The sequence below is a fragment of the Nothobranchius furzeri genome, chromosome 5, assembly GCF_043380555.1.
Source record: "Nothobranchius furzeri strain GRZ-AD chromosome 5, NfurGRZ-RIMD1, whole genome shotgun sequence".
NCBI lineage: Eukaryota > Metazoa > Chordata > Actinopteri > Cyprinodontiformes > Nothobranchiidae > Nothobranchius > Nothobranchius furzeri.
The window spans coordinates 61,664,561-61,690,611 of NC_091745.1; the positions used below are offsets into that span (position 1 = coordinate 61,664,561).

General features: G+C 42.1%; 1 protein-coding gene across 1 annotated transcript in view; it reads right to left on the reverse strand.

Moving 5' to 3' along the window:
- Positions 1–937: 937 nt before the first annotated feature.
- Positions 938–26,051, reverse strand: part of sv2a (synaptic vesicle glycoprotein 2A) — a 30,544-nt gene continuing 5,430 nt past the window's right edge. Inside the window, exons 2-13 of the mRNA XM_054740850.2 lie at positions 18,105–18,858; positions 8,280–8,460; positions 7,858–8,009; positions 7,421–7,554; positions 6,865–6,954; positions 6,501–6,608; positions 5,956–6,044; positions 5,695–5,859; positions 4,890–5,023; positions 3,976–4,182; positions 3,324–3,483; positions 938–1,157 (exon numbers count right to left, since the gene is read on the reverse strand). Of these exons, the coding sequence (XP_054596825.1) occupies positions 974–1,157; positions 3,324–3,483; positions 3,976–4,182; positions 4,890–5,023; positions 5,695–5,859; positions 5,956–6,044; positions 6,501–6,608; positions 6,865–6,954; positions 7,421–7,554; positions 7,858–8,009; positions 8,280–8,460; positions 18,105–18,714 (2,214 nt within the window). The 5' untranslated portion in view covers positions 18,715–18,858 and the 3' untranslated portion in view covers positions 938–973. The remainder of the gene's footprint in view (positions 1,158–3,323; positions 3,484–3,975; positions 4,183–4,889; positions 5,024–5,694; positions 5,860–5,955; positions 6,045–6,500; positions 6,609–6,864; positions 6,955–7,420; positions 7,555–7,857; positions 8,010–8,279; positions 8,461–18,104; positions 18,859–26,051) is intronic.

Genomic DNA, 26,051 nt, shown 5'->3' on the forward strand with positions numbered 1-26,051 from the left:
CTTTGTTTCATGAGAGAAAAATGTCAAATTCCTACAGCAATTCAATTTAGAGCTAATGTAATAAAGTAGTTTACATGTAATCTCAGGTTTCAAGTTACATAGAGTTCATACTTGGTGACATGCATAACACCCTCCAACACAAACATAGTGTATAGTTCTGGAGGAGAGGACAAAGGCGATTCCCACCAAACAAAAAGGGATGTTCAGAGCGATGGGAGGTATGAGGGTGAGGCTTTAAACATTTTCTCTAAGAAAAGGTTCCGCGATGGATGGTTGTGCTTTAAACAGACAGGAAACACGCCCGCCGCCCGCTCTTGTCCGCGGGATCCGAACCGATGCCTTAAAGGGAGGGAGAGAAATCTCCTAGTTGCAACATTAATAGAATCTAAACCGGAATGTTCTATTACCTACAAAATGGCAGTTTTCCTCAACGCCGACACGAGACCCAAGGAGAGACAGGGTGAGGACGTCCAGACAGGACGAGGACGTCTCGGACAGGAGAGGCAAAAAAGCTTCAGATCAAAGGCAGAAAGTTTGAGTAAGAACGGAAGCAAACTCTGGAGATGAACTAGGTCAGGTCAGACGGACGGGAGGCAGAGCCTGAGGAGTCTGCAGTTGTGGTTATGAGTCTATGTGCATGGCTCACTATCAAGACCACCATCCACTGACCTCTGACCCTGTTTACACTAACGGGGGTGGGGGGGGGTCTAATGAAGTTTTATTTTTGTTTTGTGGTTTCTGCTCTGATTTTGTATCATTAACCAAAAAGACATTTATGTTATGACTATTATTAATAATCTTTAGGGAAAACATTGCAGCTAGTCACACCTGTGTTGTAGATTTTCATTTTTCACGTGAGTGTTGGGAGTGTTGAGAGGGCAGAACATGATGGGCTCTTGACCTGTGTGTTCTCAGTGTGACAGAAGAAATAAAACAAACATTTTCTACCCTCTGCAAATCTGCTGGATTCACTCTATTGTAGCACTTGACCCCGCGTCTCTGGTAGTTTGAGCGCCAGAAAACTTCCCAACGCCAGCGCCCCCGAGGCAAACAGGATGGGCACGGCCTTGGTTATACCGACGAATGAGGTGAAGATGCTTATACCCAGCACGGCCGCTAGTTTACACAGAGCGTTGAGGAAACCAAAAGCTGTGGTTCTGAAAGAGGAAAGAGGAGAGAGCAGAGTCAGTTTGATGTTTGATGATTTCTTTAAACTCTTTTTACATTCTGGTTTTAACTGGAGCACATTGATCTGAAAGAAAGAAAGAAAGAAAGAAAGAAATAGCTTTTTTCTTAGCGTGAATTTAAACCAATTAACTTCTACAAAAGGAAGAAAATGTGTAAACATCATCTGTTTTGTAATGATTTGAAGCAATGGGGGTTATAATACAATGTTAATTGATAGCGAGAAATTATTTTAATAAAAAAGTAATAAAAATGTATTTATTAAATCATCTCTATGTATAAACATATGATATTTTTGCTATTGGACCTGACAGCAGCATTTGATACCTTAATGGAATTTTGATCAGCTGACTTAAACAATTGGTGGGCCCTGCAGGCTCAGCCCTAAAATGGGTGAAGTCCGTTTTCGGATGAGCAACTACTCATCCAGCCTAGGGGTTGCCACAAGGGTGCACTTTGGGCCCTCTGCTTTTTTTACTCTATTTGCTGCCGCTAGGTGCACCGTTTCGCAAACATCACTAGTTCATTGATGATTGCCAGGTTTACGTTCCAGAGAGACCCTGTTCTTCCAGTTCAAAACTGGATGGCTTCTTGTGTTCCAATGAAAGAAAGACAGAAGTCCCCCTTAATCAGAGGATGGGTACATGGTGGTCATGAAGGAACATGGTCAGAAACAATGCTCAGGTAGCCCGTGACATTTAAACGGTGCCCAATTGGTACTAAGGGGCCTAAAGTGTGCCAAGAAAACATCCCCCACACCATTACACCACCACTGCCAGCCTGCACAGTGATAACAAGGCATGATGGATCCATGTTCTCATTCTGTTCACGCCAAACTCTGACTCTACCATTTGAATGTCAACAGAAATTGAGACTCATCAGACCAGGCAACATTTTTCCAGTCTTCAACTTTCCAATTCTGGCAAGCTCGTGCAAATTGTAGCCTCTTTCTCCTATTAGTAGTGGAGATGGGTGGTACCCGGTGGGGTCTTCTGCTGTTGTAGCCCATCCGCTTCAAGGTTGTGCGTGTTGTGGCTTCACAAATGCTTTGCTGCATTCCTCGGTTGTAACGAGTGGTTATTTCAAAGTTGTTCTTCTATCAGCTTGAATCAGTCGGCCCATTCTCCTCTGACCTCTAGCATCAACAAAGCATTTTTGACCACAGGACTGCCGCATACTGGATGTTTTTCCCTTTTCACACCATTCTTTGTAAACCCTAGAAATGGTTGTGCATGAAAATCCCAGTAACTGAGCAGAATGTGAAATACTCAGACCCGTCTGGCACCGCTCAAAATTGCTTAAGTCACCTTTCTTTCCCATTCTGACATTCAGTTTGGAGTTCAGGAGATTGTCTTGACCATGACCACACCCCTAAATGCACTGAAGCAACTGCCATGTGATTGGTTGATTAGATAATTGCATTAAGGAGAAGTTGGACAGGTGTTCCTAATAATCCTTTAGGCAGTGTATATCCCAACTTATAATCACCATAAAAACAGCTCTTGACCTAACTGCTGTAAGACTTCTAACAAAACCAAACGAACCAAAACTGCATTAACCACAGCAGAGAGGGTTTAAAACAGCTGGCAGCATCTCAAACTGAGCTAAACATGGGGGGGGGGGGGGGGGGGGGGGGTTATAAAAGTGTGAGACAGTGACTGTTAGAGCTCTTCTTTACATTTGCAGCAACATTTTACAACTGTCGAAAGCATCTGATCTACTGGACCAGATGGATAAAACACAGCTTTGTGCCAGCAAAGAACCAGAGGAACAAAACAAAAACAATTTCTTAGAAATTTTGAAGGTTGCAGTGGCTCAACCAGACCACAAGGTGGTGTTATTTCTCCTATAATCAGAACTGCAAACTGATATTGGATAAAAAACATATACATTTAGCTGCTTTTCCTAAAAGATTTTTGCAAATTCGTCTGCATTTGATTTCCTGTTTTATACACTAGGAAGCTAGAATGAAAAAGACCATGAGCTTTCCATCACAAGGATTTTAGCCCACAATGTCATACATTCCTGCAAGCCAACCAATCACAAAGAAGCACCGCCTACGACATCATTTAACACCAGACTCAGCAGCACCAGTGCTGCAATTGTGATGTCGAGGAGATTTTAGGGTATCGGCTTACCTCTTGTGAGATGGGTAGAGCTCGACTGTCAGAACGTCCAGAGAGTTCCAGGAGGCGATGCTAATCCCACCAAACAGGCAGAGCAGGGCGATCATGGCCGACTCGCTGTTGCCAAAAGACAAGAAGAAACAGCTGACGCAGGAGATGACACTGGAGCCGGCTGCAGATGAAGAGATTCATGGAGAAGCAGGGTCAGGAAAGGGTCGTGCTGCTATTCAGACTCATGTAAAAACATTGCAGTGATATGATTTTTTTTAATTATCTATTTATAGATCTTATTTGCAACAATCCCAGACACACAGTACTGGGAGATAAACTGAATCATTCCCTCCAGGACACATATCTCTGTATTTACGACAAACAGCACTGATCTTTGTAAATCCAACCTCAATAATTTACAGAAATAGACTATTTTCCCCTCAAGGTTCCTAAAAAACGACATTTCACTTTGCGGAAATCTTGCCAGAGCAAATAGCTAGGTGATCTCTTGGTTGTCTGGGCAGTTTTGTGAGAATTTTGATATTTTTCTTTTTACAGATGGACAGATTCAGTTTGTTTTGGTAAGAATTCTGCATTCTTTCATTAATCTGATTTAAATCTTTATGGGGTTTTATGGGTTAAATGTCCCATTCTTCTCAACCCCCAGCCTTACCGAGCATCCTCAACCGTCCGATCTTGTCCATGAGGAGAGCAGAAACAATGTTCCCTGGCAACACTGCCAAGGTACCCAGGAAACTGACAAAGTAGATCATATAGGCATTGTTTTCATCACTGATGTCACTGAGCAGGCAGCCTTCTTTGTTGTGCAGGAAGGTGCTGTTGATGAGCTTACAGTTGATCAGCCGGTACTTGAACAGATCTGAAATGTAGTGTGTCGTTAGTTAAGATTCATCCCCTTCACATACTCGGAGTGCTACACAGAATGAGATGCCTTTGACATGAACTGTTGGAGTCAACCCTCGCTCTTCTGTTGGCAAAACATCTCGTAACCCTCCCACAGTCCTAATGGGTGTGACCCCGTGAGGAAAGTTGACCATTGAGCGAGTTGATGGTTTATCCCTTGGGTCCATGTGGCAGGGGTAAGGAGTGAGCACCACCTCACCCCTGCCACATGGACCTCAAGGGATAAACCATCAATCCTGCTCAATGGTCAACTTTCCTCGTGGGGGCACCCATAAAGACAGTGGGAGGGTTAAAAGAAGGAGTTCCTGGATGATTCCTGCAGCTGAATAACGTTTGGAGTTGATTTCACCTTGGTCTCTGCAGAACAGGCTGTTTTACTCACACAGACGTACAATACCATGTCATAATACAGGAGCTAACAGATCGTGCAAAAAAGATCAATTATGGATGTCAAAGTTGGACCTAAACAGTTATAACTTCTTTTTATCCAAGTAAAATCATCTGAGTGTAGCTCCTCTGTCCTTAAAGCATCCAGATGACGCATCAGGATTACTACTTTCATCAGAAACTTGCCATCTAGTCGTGTGTTCGTGTACCTGTTGACTGCCCCCTGGTGGAGGATCTACAGGTGGCAAGGGTCAATTTTTTGTGTGTGTTCCCTACCAGTGTTATAGAAAAGGGTGGCGATGAAGGTGCAGTTCTTGAAGAAGGTGTTGCTGGAAGTGATGTCCTCAAAGTAACATTCCTCAAACAGAGAATCTTCGAACACCATCGACTTCATCTTCATGTTCATGAACCTGGAAAAAGAGGACAAGCGGGAGTGAAACGTTTCAAAAGGACTAGAAAAAGATTGTTATTTTATTAAATCTCCTGTGGTCTCTGTGAAGTTCCCTTTTCAGGAAGTAGAAGTTAGTCAGAGGAGCGCGGGGGTTGAACAACGGCAGGATTTGGGAGCCTTACTTGGTAACAGTCATGATATTTGATCATCTTGCCTCTGATTGGCTAACAGCAATTTGACTCTACCACTGACTGTTTACTTTGCAATGTTGATGTTTTATCTCCACAAAAAAATGAGTGCCGTGTGGTGGAATTGCTGTTGCTAATGGTTAGCTTCTTCTAGTCGAGACACGCTCTTCTCTTTCCTGGACTCGTCATCCCTGGCTGTGACTTCAGATGGGTGAGTCCATAAATGTGTATTTACAGTGTGATGTAGATCAGAGTGTTTCCCTGTCTATGTTCTATCCGTGGCTAATGCAGGAAGTAGTGGTAGAAGACTATTTTTACAATCAGCTTGAACGTTAAACTCAGTGTCTCAAAAGGAACACGTGTTTCTCAGTGAACCTCGGCTTTAAAAGTGACAGAAACACAGTAAAATCAGCAGGTTTAGTCTGACTCACCAGTGTGGGACTCTTATTGTCTAACAGAAACTCAACAGACAGACCGTAACGAGGAAGAGGAGAAGTCTCACTTGTCATTGAAGTACTCCCCCTGACGGTGGACCTGGTTCTCCAGCGTAAAATTAAAAGTGACGTGTTCTACTCTCTCTTTGACAAAAACCTTGGTGCGTGAGGCATACTCCTGCTTCTGCAGGTACTTGATCATGTCGGGGAACCACACCGTCAGCCCGTAGTAGCTGCAGGAGGAGGAGGAACAGAAGAGGAAGGCTAAACGTCTGACTTAAAGAAAATAAGCAAAAAGAAACTTTATTACTTCAAGAGCCGGACTGTACCTGAAGGACATGGAGAACCAAACGGCCATCATCATGTAGGTGGTGCGGCGGTACTCAGGAGAAAAAACGGTTTGGAAATTGTTCCACACCTAAACACACACACACACACACACACACACACACACACACACACACACACACACATGCGGTGGAAAAGAGAAAATAATAACCAACAGTCAGAAAGCAAACAGACTCCAGACATCCCTGAAAACAAGTTTCCCCTCCGTTAGCTGTAGGAAATAAATAAACACGATCCCAGAATCCCTGCAGCAGTGAGGAGTAAACAAAGCCAGATGACAAACAAATCATCCTCCACAAAGACAAAATCTCTGATCACATTAATTTAATTTACTTTGAAATATGTTTTGCCTTTGAGTCTTTTGTGTGTGTGTGTGTGTGTGTGTGTGTGTGTGTGTGTGTGTGTGTGTGTGTGTGTGTGTGTGTGTGTGTGTGTGTGTGTGTGTGTGTGTGTGTGTGTGTGTGTGTGTGTGTGTGTGAGCAGGTGAAACGGGTCACGCGGGAAAACAAAGGCGTGGCATCATCACCTGATGAAACAGTGCTGAGAGCTTGATCCTCCATTTCTCATGCCAGGCGGCGCTGTCACCCATGTTCACCAGCTCGTCCAGCTGCTTCACCGTTTTAATGGTTGTCACCTGACAAAAAATAAAAATAACACAAGCAGCTCTTTAAAATTCCATTTCATGTTCAGGTTTTTAGAACATACAAGTCAATATTAAAAATTATGCAGATACGATGTAATAATAAGAGATTATAGCTATTGTAATTAACATGAGATCACATCTCTGTGCTGCAGAGAGACCAACAGAACCCACAAGCTTCTGCAGAATTTGTATTCGGCACACGTGCACCCACCGGTGTTGGCACACATTAAAGTTTAATATTCCTTACAGAGAAGACTCTCTCTGGGTAACCTTTGGCCCTCATGTTGGTGTCATGGACCTGCTTCAGGATCATCCACGCCTCATCGTGTTTCCCGTTCTGGAGGAGGGAAACAAAATAACCAACTCAAAAACTTCTGGAGACATTTTAAAGGGTGTAAACAGCTACTGGACAAAACTCTATCACTCACACACACACACACACACACACACACACACACACACACACACACACACACACACACACGCACACGCACACACACACACACACACACACACCACCATCCTTCATGCTGGATCACCATGCATGGATCTCTCTCTCTCTCTCTCTCTCTCTCTCTCTCTCTCTCTCTCTCTCTCTCTCTCTCTCTCTCTCTCTCTCTCTCTCTCTCTCTCTCTCTCTCTCTCTCTCTCTCTCTCTCTCTCTCTCTCTCTCTCTCTCTCTCTCTCTCTCCAACCATTTAGTTTATCTCAATTTTGAGCTCACAAATAAGTAATTTATACACATGCTGACTCTTTCTCTTTGAAACGATTTCATCACAGCATGAGCGAAATGATGGGCTGACCTCCAGGTAGAAGCGTGGGCTCTCAGGCATGGTGGTGAGGGCAGAGATGGCCGCCACTGAGGGGAAGGCACACACCAACACAAAGACGCGCCAGCTGTGGAACTGGTAGGCTGAGCCCATCTGGAAACTCCACCCTACACAAGGAGAGGCCCAGAGAAACAGCTTATTTAACACAAAAAACACCATAACCTCTTTGTTTCACAGATTATATGTTTAATATTTGACTAAAGCAGCTAAAATGTTATCTCTTCGTATGCTAAAACACTGCATTCCTGCAAAAGACGTTTTAAATTGCAGTGATGAACATTTGCTTGACACCGTTCATGCAATGCACCTGCTCAGCTCTACATATATGTACATGAAAAGAACAAAGTATTTGTTATTTTGTCTTATTGATAAAAATGGCTGAAGCAGACATGACAATCCGAGTTTCTCACCGTAGTGTGGGATGATGGCCCAGGCCATGGCCGAGGCATAGATGCCGCCGATCATCCAGAACATGCAGAGCCAGCTCAGATGCTCTCCACGCTTCTCCTGGGCCAGGAACTCCGAGTAATAGGAGAACACAATCGGGATGGAGCCACCAATGCTGTGGAGACACATCAACATTGCTGCCTGTCTTCACTTTCCAATGTAGCAGTTAATAAAAGAGTTGAGTGCATGATGTGAGACGGTGTCAGAGGAACAATCAGGCAAATGGACGTAATATTTTATTTCAGAGCAGCTCCTGCATTAAAGAAGATGCTCCACTTCATGCACACATTAACCCATCAGATAAGCTGATGTAGTTGCGTTACAGCTGTTGTGACTATTTCCCAGCCCAGGCTGCTGCACCCGTGTGACTCATCGCTATCCTTACCCAACACCAGAGGCCAGGCGGCAGAACAGGAAAGAGACATAGCCCTGGACAAAAGACGAGAAGAAGGCAAACACGCTGTTTATGGAGAGAGAAATAAGGAGGGTCTGTCGTCGGCCGATTCGATCCGCCAGGCCGCCCCAAACGAAGGCTCCGACCATCATCCCCAGGTAAACGATCAAACCTGCAGGGTGCACAGGGAGGAAGAAAGTGTTGGTTTATGAGGGAGATAAAGATGTGCGGCGTGATGGGAGGAGATAATAAAGGACAGGAGGAAGATGGTGCTATAAAGAGTTATTCCTTGTTGTTAAAGTTAGCCTTTATTGTCCTGACTAATTAGGGGGTAGAGAGGAGGGGTACTCATAAATAATTTCTGCTCATTAAGCAACAACAGACAGCTATAGTTTATACTCCCCTGGCTCCCAGCGTGACATATAGTTTATAAGCTTGACCCTCCCAAATTCCAGTCAGAATTGACAAAGCTCCTCAGATGACAAGCAAAACATCCAAAAAGTCCCGTCGCCTTCATCTGAACCCCTTTGGACTACCATGACCTGGATGACTGAGAACATTCAGAATCCACATCTGCTTTCTAAAAATGCTAAAAGGCCTGGAACGACAAATCCGCTTACAGCTCTTTTAAATGCACCATTTACTTTAATTTAATGTGGTTTTATGAGAAACCATATTTGTTTTTGTGCCTAATGGAATAACTTTGGTTTTCTTTTTCACATACATAAATTTGATGAATCGAGTTTCATGCTGAAGGCAAATTACTATAAAACCTGGACCCAGTGAAGATCCCGGTAAATATCTAAATTATGTTTTATTAAACAAAACAAACATAAAAAATACACTTTCCTAATGCATTAAACCTGGTCTGTAACTCGTAAAACAGATGGGACACAGATGTTGGGTCCCTTTGGCACAGTCTACTTCCTGGGGAAGACTATAAATAATATAATCTCAGGGTAATTAGGATTTTTTTTGGGAGGGTAAATATTGACTTCTACAGTAGGGTTGTGAGCAGCTTTGGTGTGTGTTATTGGGGGCTTTTATAGATTAAGGTGACATATTATAATAAATGTGCTTGACTAACTAAACAAATCAGCTAATTACTGGTTAAATATTTCCAACCAGCAAACCCTGATTGTAATTTAATGAACAATTAATAAATAGATCCATTAGATCCTGATTTGTTGCACGCCGACTTCTTTTGACTTTGACCTAATCAATAACAATTGCTATTTAACAGAATTAGATGATGAGGTTTTTATAAAATAATGAACAATTAGTCTCTGATTGGCTTCTTGTTAGTTCTTATTAAACCAAGGAGATGGTTTTCACTGCCTTAGTCAGGTTTTATGGATTCTGATGTTATGTATTAATCTGCTCATTATTAGGAAAAATTGATGTGTGGTGATTCTAAAGATAAAATTTAACTATTGCACAAATTACAGTTATTTAAATATTCAAGTTTTAGCAAAATGAGAAAGTCAAACAGGTAAACATGAGCTTTACAACACGCATGTGGAAAAACCTGCAAGTAACCTTCAGGATGGACGCCGCCGACCCTAATATCAACAAGGAAAATTACCTTTTCTTTCAGAGGAGAAGCACTTTAAGGTGGCTGATTAATTTCTTTGTTTTGTTCTTCGGTATGACTCACTCACGCTTCAGAGGCAGGAGCTGCAGCATCCAGAAAATGACCGTTAACTTCCTGGTTTTATTGCAGGAGTTTCTGTATGAATTTGTGAAACAGATTTATTCGAACATTAGTGAGCAGGTAATCCAGACATTACGGTAGCGTCTTCATTCTAAGGTGTCGGGTTCACTTTTGAGGCTGTTTTTAGAGCTAACTCAGCAGGGTTTTATTTTTAGTTACAAGTCAGCATTTTCTCACAGTGGATTCTGGACACAAACATCTTTAAACACCATTTAGCCTGATTTATTATAGTTTACTGATATTTTTAACAATCATCACAGATTCTACTGGGCAATTTAAAAAGGCCTTTATTTTGGAAGGCAACATCAGAATGACTTGATATTGATATGGTATCACTGTGGGGTTGTATAATGTTGATCTAAAGTGGAAATACCCTGTGGAAACAGCAATTTTCCATTTTAGAGCATTTTTAAATCACTGAAAGTTTGGTCGTATATGGACAATTTAAAAAGGCCTTTATTTTGGAAGGCAACATCAGAATGACTTGATATTGATATAGTATCACTGCAGGGTTGTATAATGTTGATCTAAAGTGGAATTACCCTGTGGAAACAGCAATTTTCTACTTAAGAGCATTTTGAAATCACTGAAAATTAGGTCAGTTGTGGACAATTTAAAAAGGCCTTTATTTTGGACGGCAACATCAGAATGACTTGATATTGATATAGTATGACTGTGGGGTTGTATACTGTTGATCTAAAGTGGAAATACCCTGTGGAAACAGCAATTTTCCATTTTAGAGCATATTGAAATCACTGAAAGTTTGGTCGTATATGGGAAATTTAAAAAGGCCTTTATTTTGGAAGGCAGCATCAGAATGACTTGATATTGATATGGTATCACTGTGGGGTTGTATAATGTTGATCTAAAGTGGAATTACCCTGTGGAAACAGCAATTTTTTACTTAAGAGCATTTTGAAATCACTGAAAATTAGGTCAGTTGTGGACAATTTAAAAAGGCCTTTATTTTGGACGGCAACATCAGAATGACTTGATATTGATATAGTATGACTGTGGGGTTGTATACTGTTGATCTAAAGTGGAAATACCCTGTGGAAACAGCAATTTTCCATTTTAGAGCATTTTTAAATCACTGAAAGTTTGGTCGTATATGGACAATTTAAAAAGGCCTTTATTTTGGAAGGCAACATCAGAATGACTTGATATTGATATAGTATCACTGCGGGATTGTATAATGTTGATCTAAAGTGGAATTACCCTGTGGAAACAGCAATTTTTTACTTAAGAGCATTTTGAAATCACTGAAAATTAGGTCAGTTGTGGACAATTTAAAAAGGCCTTTATTTTGGACGGCAACATCAGAATGACTTGATATTAATATAGTATGACTGTGGGGTTGTATACTGTTGATCTAAAGTGGAAATACCCTGTGGAAACAGCAATTTTCCATTTTAGAGCATATTGAAATCACTGAAAGTTTGGTCGTATATGGGAAATTTAAAAAGGCCTTTATTTTGGAAGGCAACATCAGAATGACGATATTGATATGGTATCACTGTGGGGTTGTAAACTGTTGATCTCAAGTGGAATTACCCTGTGGAAACAGCAATTTTCTACTTTAGAGCATTTTGAAATCACTGAAAGTTTGGTCGTAAACTAATGAACCCACCTAATAACTGGGTGTGCTGCACCCAGCGGTCCGAAGACTTGTTTAATGTAATGAAAAATGAAAGGACAGTGAACGCACAGCACTGCAGCAGCAACTAAAACAACAGCAACAGGCACTGTGGCGCTGACCCGTCAGCTTCTCACCGATCAATCTAACTGGATCATTTTCTCTCCTGCTGTCATCACCATGCGGCGCCCCATGGCTGTCAGCAGATCTGGAATAAATCATCAGCTGCATTTCAGCCCAGGAATAAATACCGCAAGAATTATCTTTGATTGAAAGTCTAGCTGTCATCAACAGAGTTTAAATTACTTACTTAACGATAATAAGATTGAAAAGATTTAACCACTTCTGCTGTCCATCCTTGGTCCTGGAGGAAAACACTTAGTGCATGTTTCTATGCACAAACACACCTGGTTTAAACCAAAGGGTGAAAAATAGTCTTATGACAGGACTTTCTGAACAGGTGATTCAGTCATTGAATCAGTTGGACATCCTGGATGGTGGCTCCTTAAAGCATCTAAATGACCCAACTTGTGATAGTTTTTGACCAGTTTTACATTTTTGAGGGAAAAAAACCCAAATACCCTGTTTGAATCACCCAGAATTGAGTCAGATGACACCTTTGTGGAAAGTTTTAGTTGTGTATTAATTTAAAACTAAATTTGTGTGTCTGCAAATGTCTTTTCCTTACATTAATTCACATTTAAATAATTTGTATTTGTTTACCAACTGCTTCTCTAATTTCCCTCACCCCAGACTCACAGAAATGAAACGGAGAAGGTTTCCAGACAAATTCCAGGTGAGTTTTGACTATTTTGGGAGGAAATGCAAGGGAACCGAGAACTCCCGCAAACCTTTCAGATATTTTGCTCATGGATTGTCAGCAACAGTCATGGCCCAGTGGTTTCATGTATTTCTGGCTGAATGTACACATTTATGTACACATTTAATAGTACTTTACCACCACATTAGCAAAAGAATGATTCGGTTATTCACTAATAAAATAAAATATGGCTCAAAACTCCCTGCATCCATGGGGGTTTTAGAGCAAAATAACCTCAGAAAAAGGAAGATCACACTATAATGTTTTGAATTAGACATAAAAATCTTAATTAAAATTAAGTAATTATTGTCAATTAACAATAATTAATGACAGATAAACAAAAATGTAACCCACTGTCCCGGAAAAGTATCTGACGATCAAAACAGCCTCAAAGCTCCCATTATTAAAGGGCAAGTCATCCCCTACCAGAGTCTTACTCCACTCCCACTTCCTGTTTGAAAAATGCTACAAATGCTGTCACCTGGCAGACTGAGAGGGAGGAGCCGCTAACAAATTCACATACAGGCTGACAACTTGCTGTGCCACGGCATCGCTTTCTGACTGCCGTGGTAAAAACGCACATTTAACCTCTAACCTCTTTTTATTTAACCTTCCCCTCACCCACACCCTAGCCTTAACCCAGTTTCTCATTCTAAACTTCCCGTTAACCGTGTTGGAGAGGGACGTTACAGCCAGAGACAAAGTTTTGCATGTGCAAGAGGGTTAAGGTTAGGATGGGGGTAAGGGGAAGGTTAAATAGCAAGAGGGTAAAGGTCACAATTCGGCGAACTCTCCGTTTTACCGCGGCAGTCGAAAAATGACGCTCTGGCACAGTGCGTCACCTCTCGACGCGCTGGGGCTCCCAACGCGTCGGAAACAAACACTTGATCACCATTGTCATTTTTCGACTCTTCGGGTGTGAGAACGTGTTGCACAATGACATCATAATGTACCAGTTCATGTCATAATGTACCTTTTAGCCAGTAGTGATGGCAGATTGAAATTCTAATGCAGTGCAGAGTTTTTACCTGAAGAGGGCACAACACTGACAGTTTAATGCAGATTTTTTTTTATTTTAAATAAGATGCACTAAAGTGCCAGATTACTGACTGCAGGTGTCTACAGCACAATTAGACACCCATTTATTTAGTTTATCAGCAAAATAAGTAGATTTGGGGGTGACATGCCCTTTAAAAATAAACATGTCACTTCCACAAACGCCTGGTGGCTTTTATACTCTGTACCTGTACTGCTGTTCTACCCTCTGATGAGCCTGAATGGGGTCACCAGTCTCAGCGACTGCAGCAGAATATGAGCTGCGACATGGAATACCTGAGAGATGCTTTACAGAGGTAGCACACTGGTGCAATGCAGAACACAGTCAGGAGTTTAAATCCTGTAAATCTTGGAATATTTTGCCATAGGTGTCAAATTAATTCAATATCACAACAACCACTCAACACTAAAAAAAACTAATTATACAGATGCTTAAATTTTACCTAGAAGTCAGTTTGTAGGTTAACATATCACACAGAATCTGAATTTACTGTAACGTGCAATAAGAAGATCTGAATCTAAAACTGTGGGATGAAAATTTTCAGCTGAAAGTTTTTAGGTTTTTCAGCTCGTGTGGGCAAAAGAATCTCCTTCTATCCACCTGGCAGCTGTAAAATAATCATTTCTCTCATGATGGTTACCAAATAAACTTTTTAAACATTGCATCAAGTGTTTAGGGTATTTCACTTGTTTTATATTAGAGTTTCCATGGAAATAAAAATAAAAAGACAATTGGTTTTAGCTGGGAACTCAGCTGGATCTGCATTTTTAATGAAATGAAAAAAGGCATTTTTAGACTTTAAATAAGAAGTGAGGTAAGAATGGAGAGATGAGCTGGATGATGTGCTAAAGAGGAGAGGTGAGCACCTCAGCAGTAAGTGTATGTGTGAGGTGTGATGGGGTTGTGATGTCACAGAGATCGTCAAGGGGCTGGGATAGTAGATACAGGATCGTCAAGGGGCTGGGATAGTAGATACAGGAGAGAGAGAGAGAGAGAGAGAGAGAGAGAGAGAGAGAGAGAGAGAGAGAGAGAGAGAGAGAGAGAGAGAGAGAGAGAGGTGAGTAAGGGGGGAGGCACGTGAGAGCAGAGGTACTATAAATAGCTGGTTTTCCCCATTCTCAGAGCACACAGTTGTTTTAAACAAGCTGAGGGTCTGAACTACTTCCTAGAGGAGAGCATCATTTCTTAACTGAAGCTATGAGCTGTCAAATAAAATCAGCAAAACAACAAATTCATCGTGCTGCAAGAAGCTGAATGAGAGGTTCTCTCAGACAATCAGACTAAATTAACTGTAAGAGAAACGTGTTTATTGGGTAATTTTTAGCCACTTTGATGTTTGTTCCTGTGTAAAACTAAAAATAACTTCTATCGTACTTGTAGATGTGGATGCTGCTGCACCCTAATCCCAAATCCAGGATGTGGTTTTATAAATGTGTGGATGTAATCAAGTGAATCTGGGGTTTTCTATTTAGTTTTAACTTTAACTTAGCGGCCTCTGTGAGTGGTGTGAAGACAGGGATGCTCAGGCCGCTGTGACATGAGAGGAAGCGGTTCGCTGCAAGATTACACTATAATGTTCAGCACAAATTTCAGAAAAAGGAACTAGTAACTAATAATAATAATAATAATAACAGCTCATTAATGTAAAAACAAATCAGTAAAAGAAAAGAAAGTGAGTTAATTATATGTCCTGCTGCTGTATGTGCGGGGGGAACTTTGGTCGCACCAGCAGTGCTTCATTTTGCTGCTGATTGTAACATGTACACCAGTAAATAACCAAACATTGAAACTGATGAAAATATAACAGTTTAATGACACAACAACTGCATGAAGTAAAATTTGGAAGATGGGAGCTACGGCCACATCAACACTGTGGCTCAGCAGTCCTTTCAAAAGTAATCTCTATTTCCCTGAACAAAGGCCATTCATTAGGAAGTTGTTTACACCAGATAAGTTTGTGATTTTTCAAAACGCTTCAACGACATTTGGCTCAAACTCAAAATTGTTCAAATAAAAATGTATTATTTTATAAATATTTGAAGTTTTTATACTAAAAGCTTTTGGTTACTGCTTGTATTATGTTAATTTTATCTGAATATTAAAGTTAAAAGTCCCATTAGTTGTCACACACACAGGTGTGTGTGCGACATTTGTTCTCCGCATTTGACCCATCCCCTGGGGGAGCGGTGAGCTGCAGACACAGCCGCGCTCGGGAACTATTTGGTGGTTTAACCCCCCAATCCAACCCTTAATGCTGAGTGTCAAGCAGGGAGGCATTGGGTCCCATATTTTCAAAGTCTTTGGTATGACCCGACCAGGAATCGAACCCCTGATCTCCCAGTCTCAGGGCGGACACTCTACCACTAGGCCACTGAGAAAGGTAAGCAAAATAAATCTCACTTCCACTACAGCAAATGCATCAAAACAGTTATTTCTAACTATACTTCACACACAACAGCCTCCAATCTAATCATCCTCAACCAGCGTGTCCCATAGGAACCAGTAAATCAGACAGGCCCAGTTAGTTCTGCCATTTTTGCTTCTACCCATCTGTTTCCTTTCAGCCCTGATTTCACTTACTAAAATCGTGAAAAGGCCGCAGTAGCATTATAATATATAAAGGCTGCTGACTGCCTCAGGAAAACAGAGCAGCACGAAAAAGAACGAGTTGAAATTCAGCAGCAATGACAACACCCTGGAAGTACACAGTACAGCCAAACAAAGCCTCTGCTAGAAGGATAGAAAAGCACCATGACATTTATGTGATTTCAAAAACATTTGAGCTTTGTTCCACAAATCTCTCTCCTGTCTGTTTTTGTTTTTTCTTTCCGTTATGACAACCCAAATGCTTCAGCTGCAACCACTGCAGCTCCAGAAGGACAAATCAATGACAGCCAGAAAGCAGGTTCTCTGCTCGTCCAGCATCGACGCTGCAGCAGGGTGTAAGTCAAAAGTGTCAGTCTGGATTCCCTGATTTTGATTTTCATCTTTAGTCTGCATGTGTGTGTCGGTGGGAATGCGGCAGGAGAAGCAGAAGAGACGATGTTTTGTCTAATGACTGCGTCTGATGTGGATCGTCTGAAAACTGTGAGGGGTTCGCGCTCTGCAGCTAACACACACATGCAGACGCTCAGCATCACCCACTTGGTGCTGCATTCACACACCATTCCACCTCGTTGCATCAGGTTAAAGAGCATGTTCAGATGACGCTGATGGAGCGTGAGGGTGGGGGTTGAGGGAGAAAACAGAAGGACTCATGGGATGCAGAGAAGTCAGAGCAGAAATAAGGCTTTTTAGCATGAGTCAGGCACGTTGCATAACGGGAGCTAGGAGAGGATGGAGGCCGGTCGTGTCTCAGTGACTAAAAACCACTCCTCCAGTAAAGTGTCACGCTGTGCTTAGAGATTAAAGATGTGTTTCCACCAGAAAAAAATGGGGAAAGGAAAGAATAAAAATGACCATTTTTGCACATTTGTGTGTTAATTAAACTCTCAGAATATTTTAAGCAATGCCAAACCAAACTAATTCAAGATGGCCGCCACAGCTAATCAACATTAGCAAATGAAAAATACTATAACTCAGTTAGCTTTAGAAACTTTGAGCATGTCTAGCTCAAACACACTTCTCACTAAAAGACCTTGCTTCAGCTTTTTCCAACAACAATCAAAAGACAACCTTGTTGGTCTAGGCAGTTTTGGCTTGCTTTTAGCGCCCCCTAGTGTTCTGTTAGTGAAAGCAAAAGCGAAACACGTCTCCTCGCTGTGCGTTCGTCTTTTCAACACCTTAATCTGACAGCTGAAATGTCTCCTCGGCCTTCATTAGTTTCTACAGGCGCAGCTCATCACTAAATAAATATTTTTACATTTCAGGCATTTAAGAGTCGCAAAATAATGATTAAATTCATTATCTTTTACATTTTCATTCATTTTTTTTTACCTTGGACCACATCAAAGTCCAAAGGAAATGGTCACATCTGGTCCTCTGGACTTTTATAAGCTGAAATTGACGCTAAGATAAATTTTGTTCATAAATAATTAATGCTGAATTTCCCAGCAGGGCTCTGCCTCTTGCTCTTGCTCTCACTGTCCTCGCTGTGCTGCTAATGACAGATGATCATGTAGGTTTGAACTCTAATTAGACGTTAACCCTCAGGGTAGGAAAATCCTCACACTCAACACCAACAGAGTTAAAGTCAAGCTGACGGCACTGTGAGGAAGAGAGATTGGTCCTTAAACAGAAAAAGATCCAGAAACACACAATAAAACAGCTGATCTGAGACAGACGCCAGTGGGAGTTGCTGTATGGAGGCTCTACACGCTGTTAAAATCCCACGTAGATGTGGTTGGAAAGAACATAAACAGAATCAATTACTGAGAGATGAGCTGTGACGGTAATGGCTGAGATGGGAAGCAGACTAGATGCAAAGAGGGGCTTTAAACTGCTAAAAGAGGCACTAAAGTTAAAATAAATGCACTCCTCAGCAGCCTTAAAGAAGTTTCTACCCAGCCGTGTCCACCTTCTCTGACTCAAGCTGAAAAAGTTCCTTTTAACTCTAACAGGAAACAGGAAATAACATCTGGACATCTTACCCAGCATGCCTTTGTTTGGCTCAGATAGACACATGTCCTTCTCTGCACTGGGCAGCACAAAGCCGACCACAAAGATCTCCACGCCGTCTGCCATCAGCGCCAGTCCCAGGACAAAGTAGAGCGTCCACTGGAACTTGCCATGACCACACTCCTGCAGGATGGTTTCGTACTGCTGGGCCAGCTCCTCCTGGTCTTTCCTCCTCTCGCCCTCGAAGGCCGACAGGTCCCTGAACTGCTGTGCCTCGATGGCCGCCACCCCGTCCATGCCACCTGCTTTTCCAGAGTCGGCCCGTGGGATGCCCTGATACTCGCCCTCATAAATCTCATCATCCTCATCGTGTCCTTCAGTGGAGTCACTGTGGCCTTCATCGTCATTGGCTCGACTATCATTGCGGTAATATCCACCATCGTTGCTGGGCATGCCCGCATAGTCGTCGTCGTCATCTTCTTCCTCAAAGCGCTTATAGGAGCGCCTGGTGTACTCATCGGTCATTTTGTCCATGCCACGTCCCACCTTCTTGCCAACCTGCTTCTTGGCGACTTTTGCAATGTCCTTGGCGCCACGGATGAAGTCTGAGCGGCTGTCTCGGTAGCGTCCATCATCGTCCATCTTGGATGTGAAGAGGTGGTGCTGAGATGCTGCAGAGAAGAGGAGGGATCAGCACATGAGTGTGCTAGAGGTTTCTGAGGTCTGATGAAGTCTGGGTCTTGGATGGCTCCCTGCACCGTGGCTGAAGCACTGGGACACCAAATCCTGGAGAAAAGCAATGAAAGAAGGATGTGTTAGCAGGAAATACGATGCAGATTTGTTATCTCCTCAGCCGCATCCTACTTGATCTAAAAATCCCAGTTAAGGCTGTGCGATGTGATCAATGATATTATGTATCCTGTCTTTACTGTTTGGGTTAAAAAAAATCAGGAATTCCAGTTCAGAAGAGTAACTGCTCCTTCAGTGAAGGCAAAGCAGTACCGGACAAGCAAAGACAAGCAGTAGGTCATTTCTAAACCAGTTAAAAGGTGAAATGAATCTAACTAATCTGGGCTTTCCCCAATAATCTACATGTTTTTCACTCTTTCCTGCGACAAGCGGGGGTAGAGACAGGAGGGGCATGTTAAGGTGAGTTGAGGAGAAGAGGTCTGCTGCAGGCTACCAGTGCGTTTAACGCTAACCACAAACTCTGATGTGGGGAAAAAAAGACACTCTTAAATAAATTCTGTCACAAAAAATATCCGTCCATCCATTAATCGTCTGCTTATCTGGGGGCGGGTCACGGGGGCAGCAGCCTAAGCAAGAAAGCCCAGACTTCCCTCTCCCCAGCCACTTGAACCAGCTCCTCTGGGGGGATCCCAAGGCATTCCCTGGACAGCCGAGAGACATGGTCCCTCCGGCGTGTCCTGGGTCTTCCTTTAGGTGTATCCCTGGTTGGGTGTGCCCGGAAAACCTCACCAGAGAACCGTCCAGGAGGCATCCTGACCAGATGCCCAAGCCACCTCAAATGGCTCCTTTCAGTTTTGAGGAGCAGTGGATCTACTCCGAGCCCCTCCCGGATAACTGAGCCAAACAGAGGAAATCCGCTTGCCTCAGTCTTTAGCTCTTCGACAGGAAACGGACAATTTTACACAAGTTGGGTTTTTAACTGCGTTAGAAATTGTTTTTATCCAGATATGAAATTCTGAACTAATCATTTCACTCGCTCTCAAATGGACACTTCTGCTTTTAAATTCATGCAAGCATCTCTTTCTGGAGTCTTAACTCCTTCCCTCCATGTTCCTAAAATCTTGGCCGATATAATCCTTCCAAAAGCTCGTTGTGGGAAGCCAGATATGATGCTCACCCATGAACTCGTAAAACTCTTCTGCATGCACTAATTTTAACATACTCAGTTGTTATGCGCCACCGTTGATAGTGGAAGAAAATCTGTGTGTTTGTTGCACAAAACTTTTGCCAGGGGAAGACTTAATTATTAAAGATCAATAAAGAAACTAAATTGCATCCAGAATTTAAGAATTGAGATGTTTTCTTTTTAATTCATCTAACATGGATGATATAAATTCTCACAAAAAAAGCTGTTTCAGGTCCCATCCTTACATCCATCTGCCTTCTATAAGGGAATACCCAACTGCTCCCAGACCAGCCAGGAGAAACAAATCATTCCTGAATCGATCCAGCAGGCATTGCCGGGATCCAGGTGGTCATTTTTATCACATGTCTGAACCACAGGGAGGCAGCTGGAGCTTTCCTCAGTCTGCCTCTCTCACTCACGAACAGAAAGTGAACATTTTTAACGATGTGTGCAGAATTAAAGACTTAAGGTCAAGCTTCAGATTACTGAGCAGCTCTATGCTGATTGGTTAGAGTTTGGTGAGGAGTGCACAAAAATGGTTCATTTGATCGACTTTCGGATGTGATGCAGAATATGACCTGCAGCGTTCCTCTCTTACTCTGCTCTGTGACGCAGTTGTTTACACCTCCTTGAGTCTGATCATCCTTCGTCACCATGGTCACAACATTTGTAGCCAGGGACTCTGGAGGCTCTTCTCACTGTGAAGCATCCCATCACCTTCTGCTTAGCCTTTCACAAGCCGGAGATCCAGAGAGGAGAGCAGCTCTCTCATCTCTGAATAACAAATAGATTCAGAGTGTGCACGAGTAGAGTTACGGCACAACTCTGGTTACTGTCTCACTGCTCCGTTCCCATCCAGCAAATATACATTTTATGCATCCATCTACTCTGAAATAGAATCCTGAGAAGAAACGAAACGACTTCACAAACGCTGATGAAGTGTGAATCGATCATTTATTACAGTTGAGGAAGCAAGCACTCTGGGAAAAGTTGGTGATATCAGACAATCTCACAGATACACGCATCAACAAAATACTAAGTGAGGACCTGAATGAGGACAGCACGGAAGAACATGAAGAAAATATGTTATTTGGGGAAACTGCAGTGAACAAAGTTCCCAAAAACAAAAGTTATCTGAAGCAAATACTAGAGTATCTCTGAGGTATCTGTTAGTGCAGGTGTTCACACACCTGTTTGTTTCTTTCTGCCTTCTTCTGCTTTGTTCAGGTGCTGATGGCCTGATGTGTTCCAGCCTAGTTAAAACATGAGGGCTTCTTCTAACCAGTCATCTTGCTAGAGTCATCTATAAGGAACAGCTGTGTAGGAATTGTAAGCTTGTTTGGTGAAAAGGATTTGTGGTGGAGTGGTGATAAAAAAAATCACACAGAGTTTCAGTTCTACAGTGTGTGGTGTAGTATGACACAAACTTCACTCAAACCAACTTCACTCATGAACATTCCCAGATTAGACAGGAAATCTTGCTAAACCTCTTGAGATCTGATTGGCTACACATCATGGTTAACAGGCAGCACACCTGTTTGTACTTGGGTCACACCACACACACTGCAATATCAGGCCAAGACAATCAATCGTGTTGAATATCCTGATGTCCTTTCGAGTAGACCGGAGTGCTCTTAACACACCACACACTGCAGGAATATCTGACAAGATTATCTTTGGGTAATCAAACATGTCTTTAAGATTGTCAAAAGAGAGTGAAAAATCGGCATGAATATCTTGCTGTTTGAACCAGGTCAAAGCTACTCATCTCTTAAACAATCATGTGGAAAGACATGTCTGGTGGTCGTGGAAAATATGTTAGTCTGTTAGAGAAGGGTCAGGTCATCGGCTTCAAGCAGAGGAAACATCTTAGTAGATTGCAGAAATGACTAAAACTGGGTAAAGAACTGTTCCAACACATTATTAAAAACTGAAAGGATTGTGGGGACCTTCTGTCTTCGAGGAAGAAATGTGGCTGAAAGATTTCCTGTTTGATCATGCTTGGTCAAATCAAGTCAAAGAAAAGCAACAGTAGAACTCAGGACTATGTTTAATAGTGAAAGTAAGACCATTTCAGGGGCCTTGCCTCTTGCTCTTGAAGTGGGGGGATATGAAGGGTTATTAAAGGAGCAACGTCTGTGTTTTATGCGATCTAGATGTTGTTGAGGATGAATTTCATTTTTTGTTTTACTGAATGTTATACATTGATTTGAGAAGTTCCATGTTTGAAAAGATCCAGCATAAAATTCCAAATTTGTTCTGATTATCAGAAGGTGATTTGTTAAGTTTGCTTTTTAACAGGGGAATTTTTGTCCTGGCCAAATTTATAGAAAAGGCGTGGGTATATCGACAATCTGCACTTCATCCTGTAGCCTTAATTGTTATTTTGTAAATGTATGGCCATCTATTGTTTTATTGTTTGTTAATAGTGTTTAATAAGCCCGTGGGGCTGGGCACATGTTGTGCATGACACTTAAATAAAACTTCATTCTTTCATTCATTCATTCATTCACTCATTCCATTTGCACAGTGTTAAGGAAACTCAGGGGATTGGGACTGAACAGCTGTGAGACCTTAAGAAAACCACTAATCAGTGAGGAAAACTGGAAAAATAGGCTTCAGTTTGCTAGAGAGCATAAAGATTGGACACTGGATTAATGGATGAAGGTCATGTGGTCTGGTGAGTCCAGATGGACCCTGTTCCAGAGTGATGGTGCATCAGGGTAAGAAGAGAGGCAGATGAAGTGATGCGCCCATCATGCCTACTGTACAAGCCTGTGGGGGTAGTGTCATGATCTGGGGTTGATGCAGTTGGTCAGGTCTAGGTTCAGCAACAGGATGTGCTCCAAGAATGAGGTCAGCTGGCTACCTGAATATGTTGAATGACCAGGTTATTCCATCTTCCCTGATGGCACGGGCATGTCCCAAGATGACAATGCCAGGATTCATCAGGCTCAAATAGTGAACGGGTGGCTCAGGGAGCATGAGACATCATTTTTACACATGGATTGGTCACCAGAGTCCAGACCTTAACTCCACTGAGAATCGTCGGGATGTGCTGGAGAAGGCTTTGTGCAGCGGTCGGACTCTCCCATCATCAGATCTTGGTGAGAAACTAATGCAACACTGGATGGAAATAAATCTGCTGACATTGCAGAAGCTTGTCAAAGCAACGCCACAGCAAACGTGTGTCGTAACCAAGGTTAAAGGTGGTCAAACAAAGTATTAGTGTGTGACTATTTCTTTGGTGGCGACTATGTTTTTGGTCAGACCGTGCAGTTCTGCAAGACATATTGGACAAAATTGCAGCATCTTACTGGATCTTTTAGCATTTATATGTGTTATCAGCCATACCAAATACTGCAATTTAAGGTAAATGTTATTCCATTTAAAAATGGATTAAATTAAAGACATTTTTCTGTGTTCCCATTTGAAATTGCAGTGACAGCATTTATGAACTGAACTGACTCTAAAAGTGTTGTAAATGTAGGGCCAATGAAACATTTCTAAGAGTTTAAGGGTTTGATTTTTTGATGATGCTGCAGAAAAACATACAGGTGAGTGCAGCTGATCTAGAATCCGTTTTTCTGCGTGCTGAGAGGGTTTCATGTCATCTGCAGACAATCTACCCTTTTAATTACGCCTCAGTGGAGCCCTGGAGAATCCCATCTGCCACTGAAATAATCAAAAACAAAAAGTGAAACATGAGCTCATTCAACACCAGTGAATAACCCCATTCATAACTTCCGTTTGTGTCCTTGAGGCTTTAACAGCTGCCGTTTAGAGCACACACAAACTGAAAGCATCGTCTGCATCGAGCTTTTATCCTCTTCTCTCAATCGGGCATCACAGATACTAACAAGACGTTTAACTTAAGGGAGAAGGGACGAGTCGTTATGGGCTCAGAGGAGATGGACGAGAGAGAAGAAATCGATAAGAACATCAGCCTGTAGCACCATCAGCATCAGCTCTAAACAGCCTTGTCTGGATAAATGAGCTTTAATCTAAACTCTTCCTTATCATCAACGATGCTCTCGTGACTAAATGCACCAACTTAAAAGACAAAAATTGTCTTTCTCTGGTTTAGTCATGTTAAAAATGCAGCTGGTCGCATCACAGCAAGAAGGTTGCTGGTTCCAATCCTGCCTGCAGCCTTTCTGGAAGCAGTTAGCACGTTCTCCACCGAACACATGAGGGTTTTCTCCAGGTACTCCAGTTTCCACAGATCAAAGACATACGTGAGTGAGTGAGTGAGTGAGTGAGTGAGTGAGTGAGTGAGTGAGTGAGTGAGTGAGTGAGTGAGTGAGTGAGTGCCCCTGCTGGACTGAGACCTGTCCAAGGCGTCCCCACCTCTTCCCTGAGACCTGACATAAACTTGACGCTTTTTATATAATTATTCTTTGCGTTTTCAAAGCTTTTCAGCAGGTTTGTTCCAATAATAAATTTCAGTTTGATATAGATGAAAATCCTTGACAGTAAATGGAGAAAAATGTATTGAACAATAAAATGTAGTAAAAAAAAAAAAGTCCATTGTTTGTAGGATTTCAAGGTTTTGGTTTGTTTTGGGGTTCTTGTTCCTGATTTATTAGGAAAACTTTTCTTTCCTAATTTATGTTGTTACTTCCTGTCTTGGATCCTTCCTTGTCAGCGTGACTGTTATCATCTGTATCTCATCCACTCACTGTGTTTTTATCCTTTCATGTTCTTCCATCAGTTCTTTGATTGTTTGTTTTGTTTCATTTTTACATTTTTGTTTAGTTTGTTTCGTTTGTTTTCTCCTTTCCTCTGCAGCTTCTTCATTCAGTAAATTTTAATTTTTTTTATTTATTTTTGACACCTCCACCTGGTGTGTGTTTTTGCATGTGTGTGTGTGTAGCTACGTGTGTGTGTGGATATGCATGCATATGTGTGTGTGTGTGTGTGTGTGTGTGTGTGTGTGTGTGTGTGTGTGTGTGTGTGTGTGTGTGTGTGTGTGTGTGTAGAGGAGACGATTCCATCCGAGCTGCAGATGGCTGTAACATCATGCAGTGCAGGATTCATTTCTCACATGCAGAGAGAATTTTCTCCTCTAGCTCCAGTCTCTGAATTCCATTCAGGAGGGAATTTCGAGTATCACCGACATTTCATGTTTGTACATTTCTTCCTGAACAGCCTCATTTAGGAGAAATAGAGTTTATATCCTCCAGGACTGATAAGCTAACGGCTAGTCTGCCTGAAACCTTGTTGCTGCCATCTGTAAACATAACATTTGTATGAACTGAGACTGAAGCTGCCCTAAAAGGACAGTTGGGTTCTGGTTGCAATCAGACTAGCCATTAGCTCATCAGTCCTCAAGGACCTAAACTCTTTTTCTCTCAGAAAGCTCTTTAATTATTTAAACTTTTATACAGAAATGTTGTGCAGGATCTCTTCAGCTATCACATTATCTGTTTGTTTCTTTTTTTAGGATTTTCATTTCCACCTGAATCTGATTGAAAATGATTTCTGAGGCCCTCTGATGTATGTTTGCTCACTCTCTCATCATCCTCATAGATTTAGTTCTGCCCTCTAAACACGGCAGGAGCATTGCATTCTGGGTAAAGTCAGTACACGCCTGCTCTGTTTGAATACCTCCCTGCAGGCTCGGTTAACAAACACCTACACTCATAATAAACAGCCGGCTGGAAATATGGACTCAGACCACAGGAGCAAATCCAATTCATCCCATAATAACCAGCCAAACTGGAAAACAGGTCCATGATGCTGTGGGTGAAAGGGAACAAGCAGATCTCGGAAGTCCTTAATGTCAGCGAAGAAAAGTGAAACCTGGTTTACTGACATTTGGTGGCTCAAAATTCAATTTATAGAATAATTTATTTCCTTCCTTAATTCAAACTACTGCATCTATGAGCCTTGTGCAGGTAAACCCCATCCACCAATACACACACACACACACACACACACACACACACACACACACACACACTAGTTTTCCTCCTCATGCTTCTGAATCCAATGGCTTCGTCCTTCCATCCTTGTCCATCATCCTTTCCTCTGGTTTGAGCTCTATCATTTATTCACGTCCTATTTTCTGGCCACAAGGACGGGGGAGTGAGCATCACCC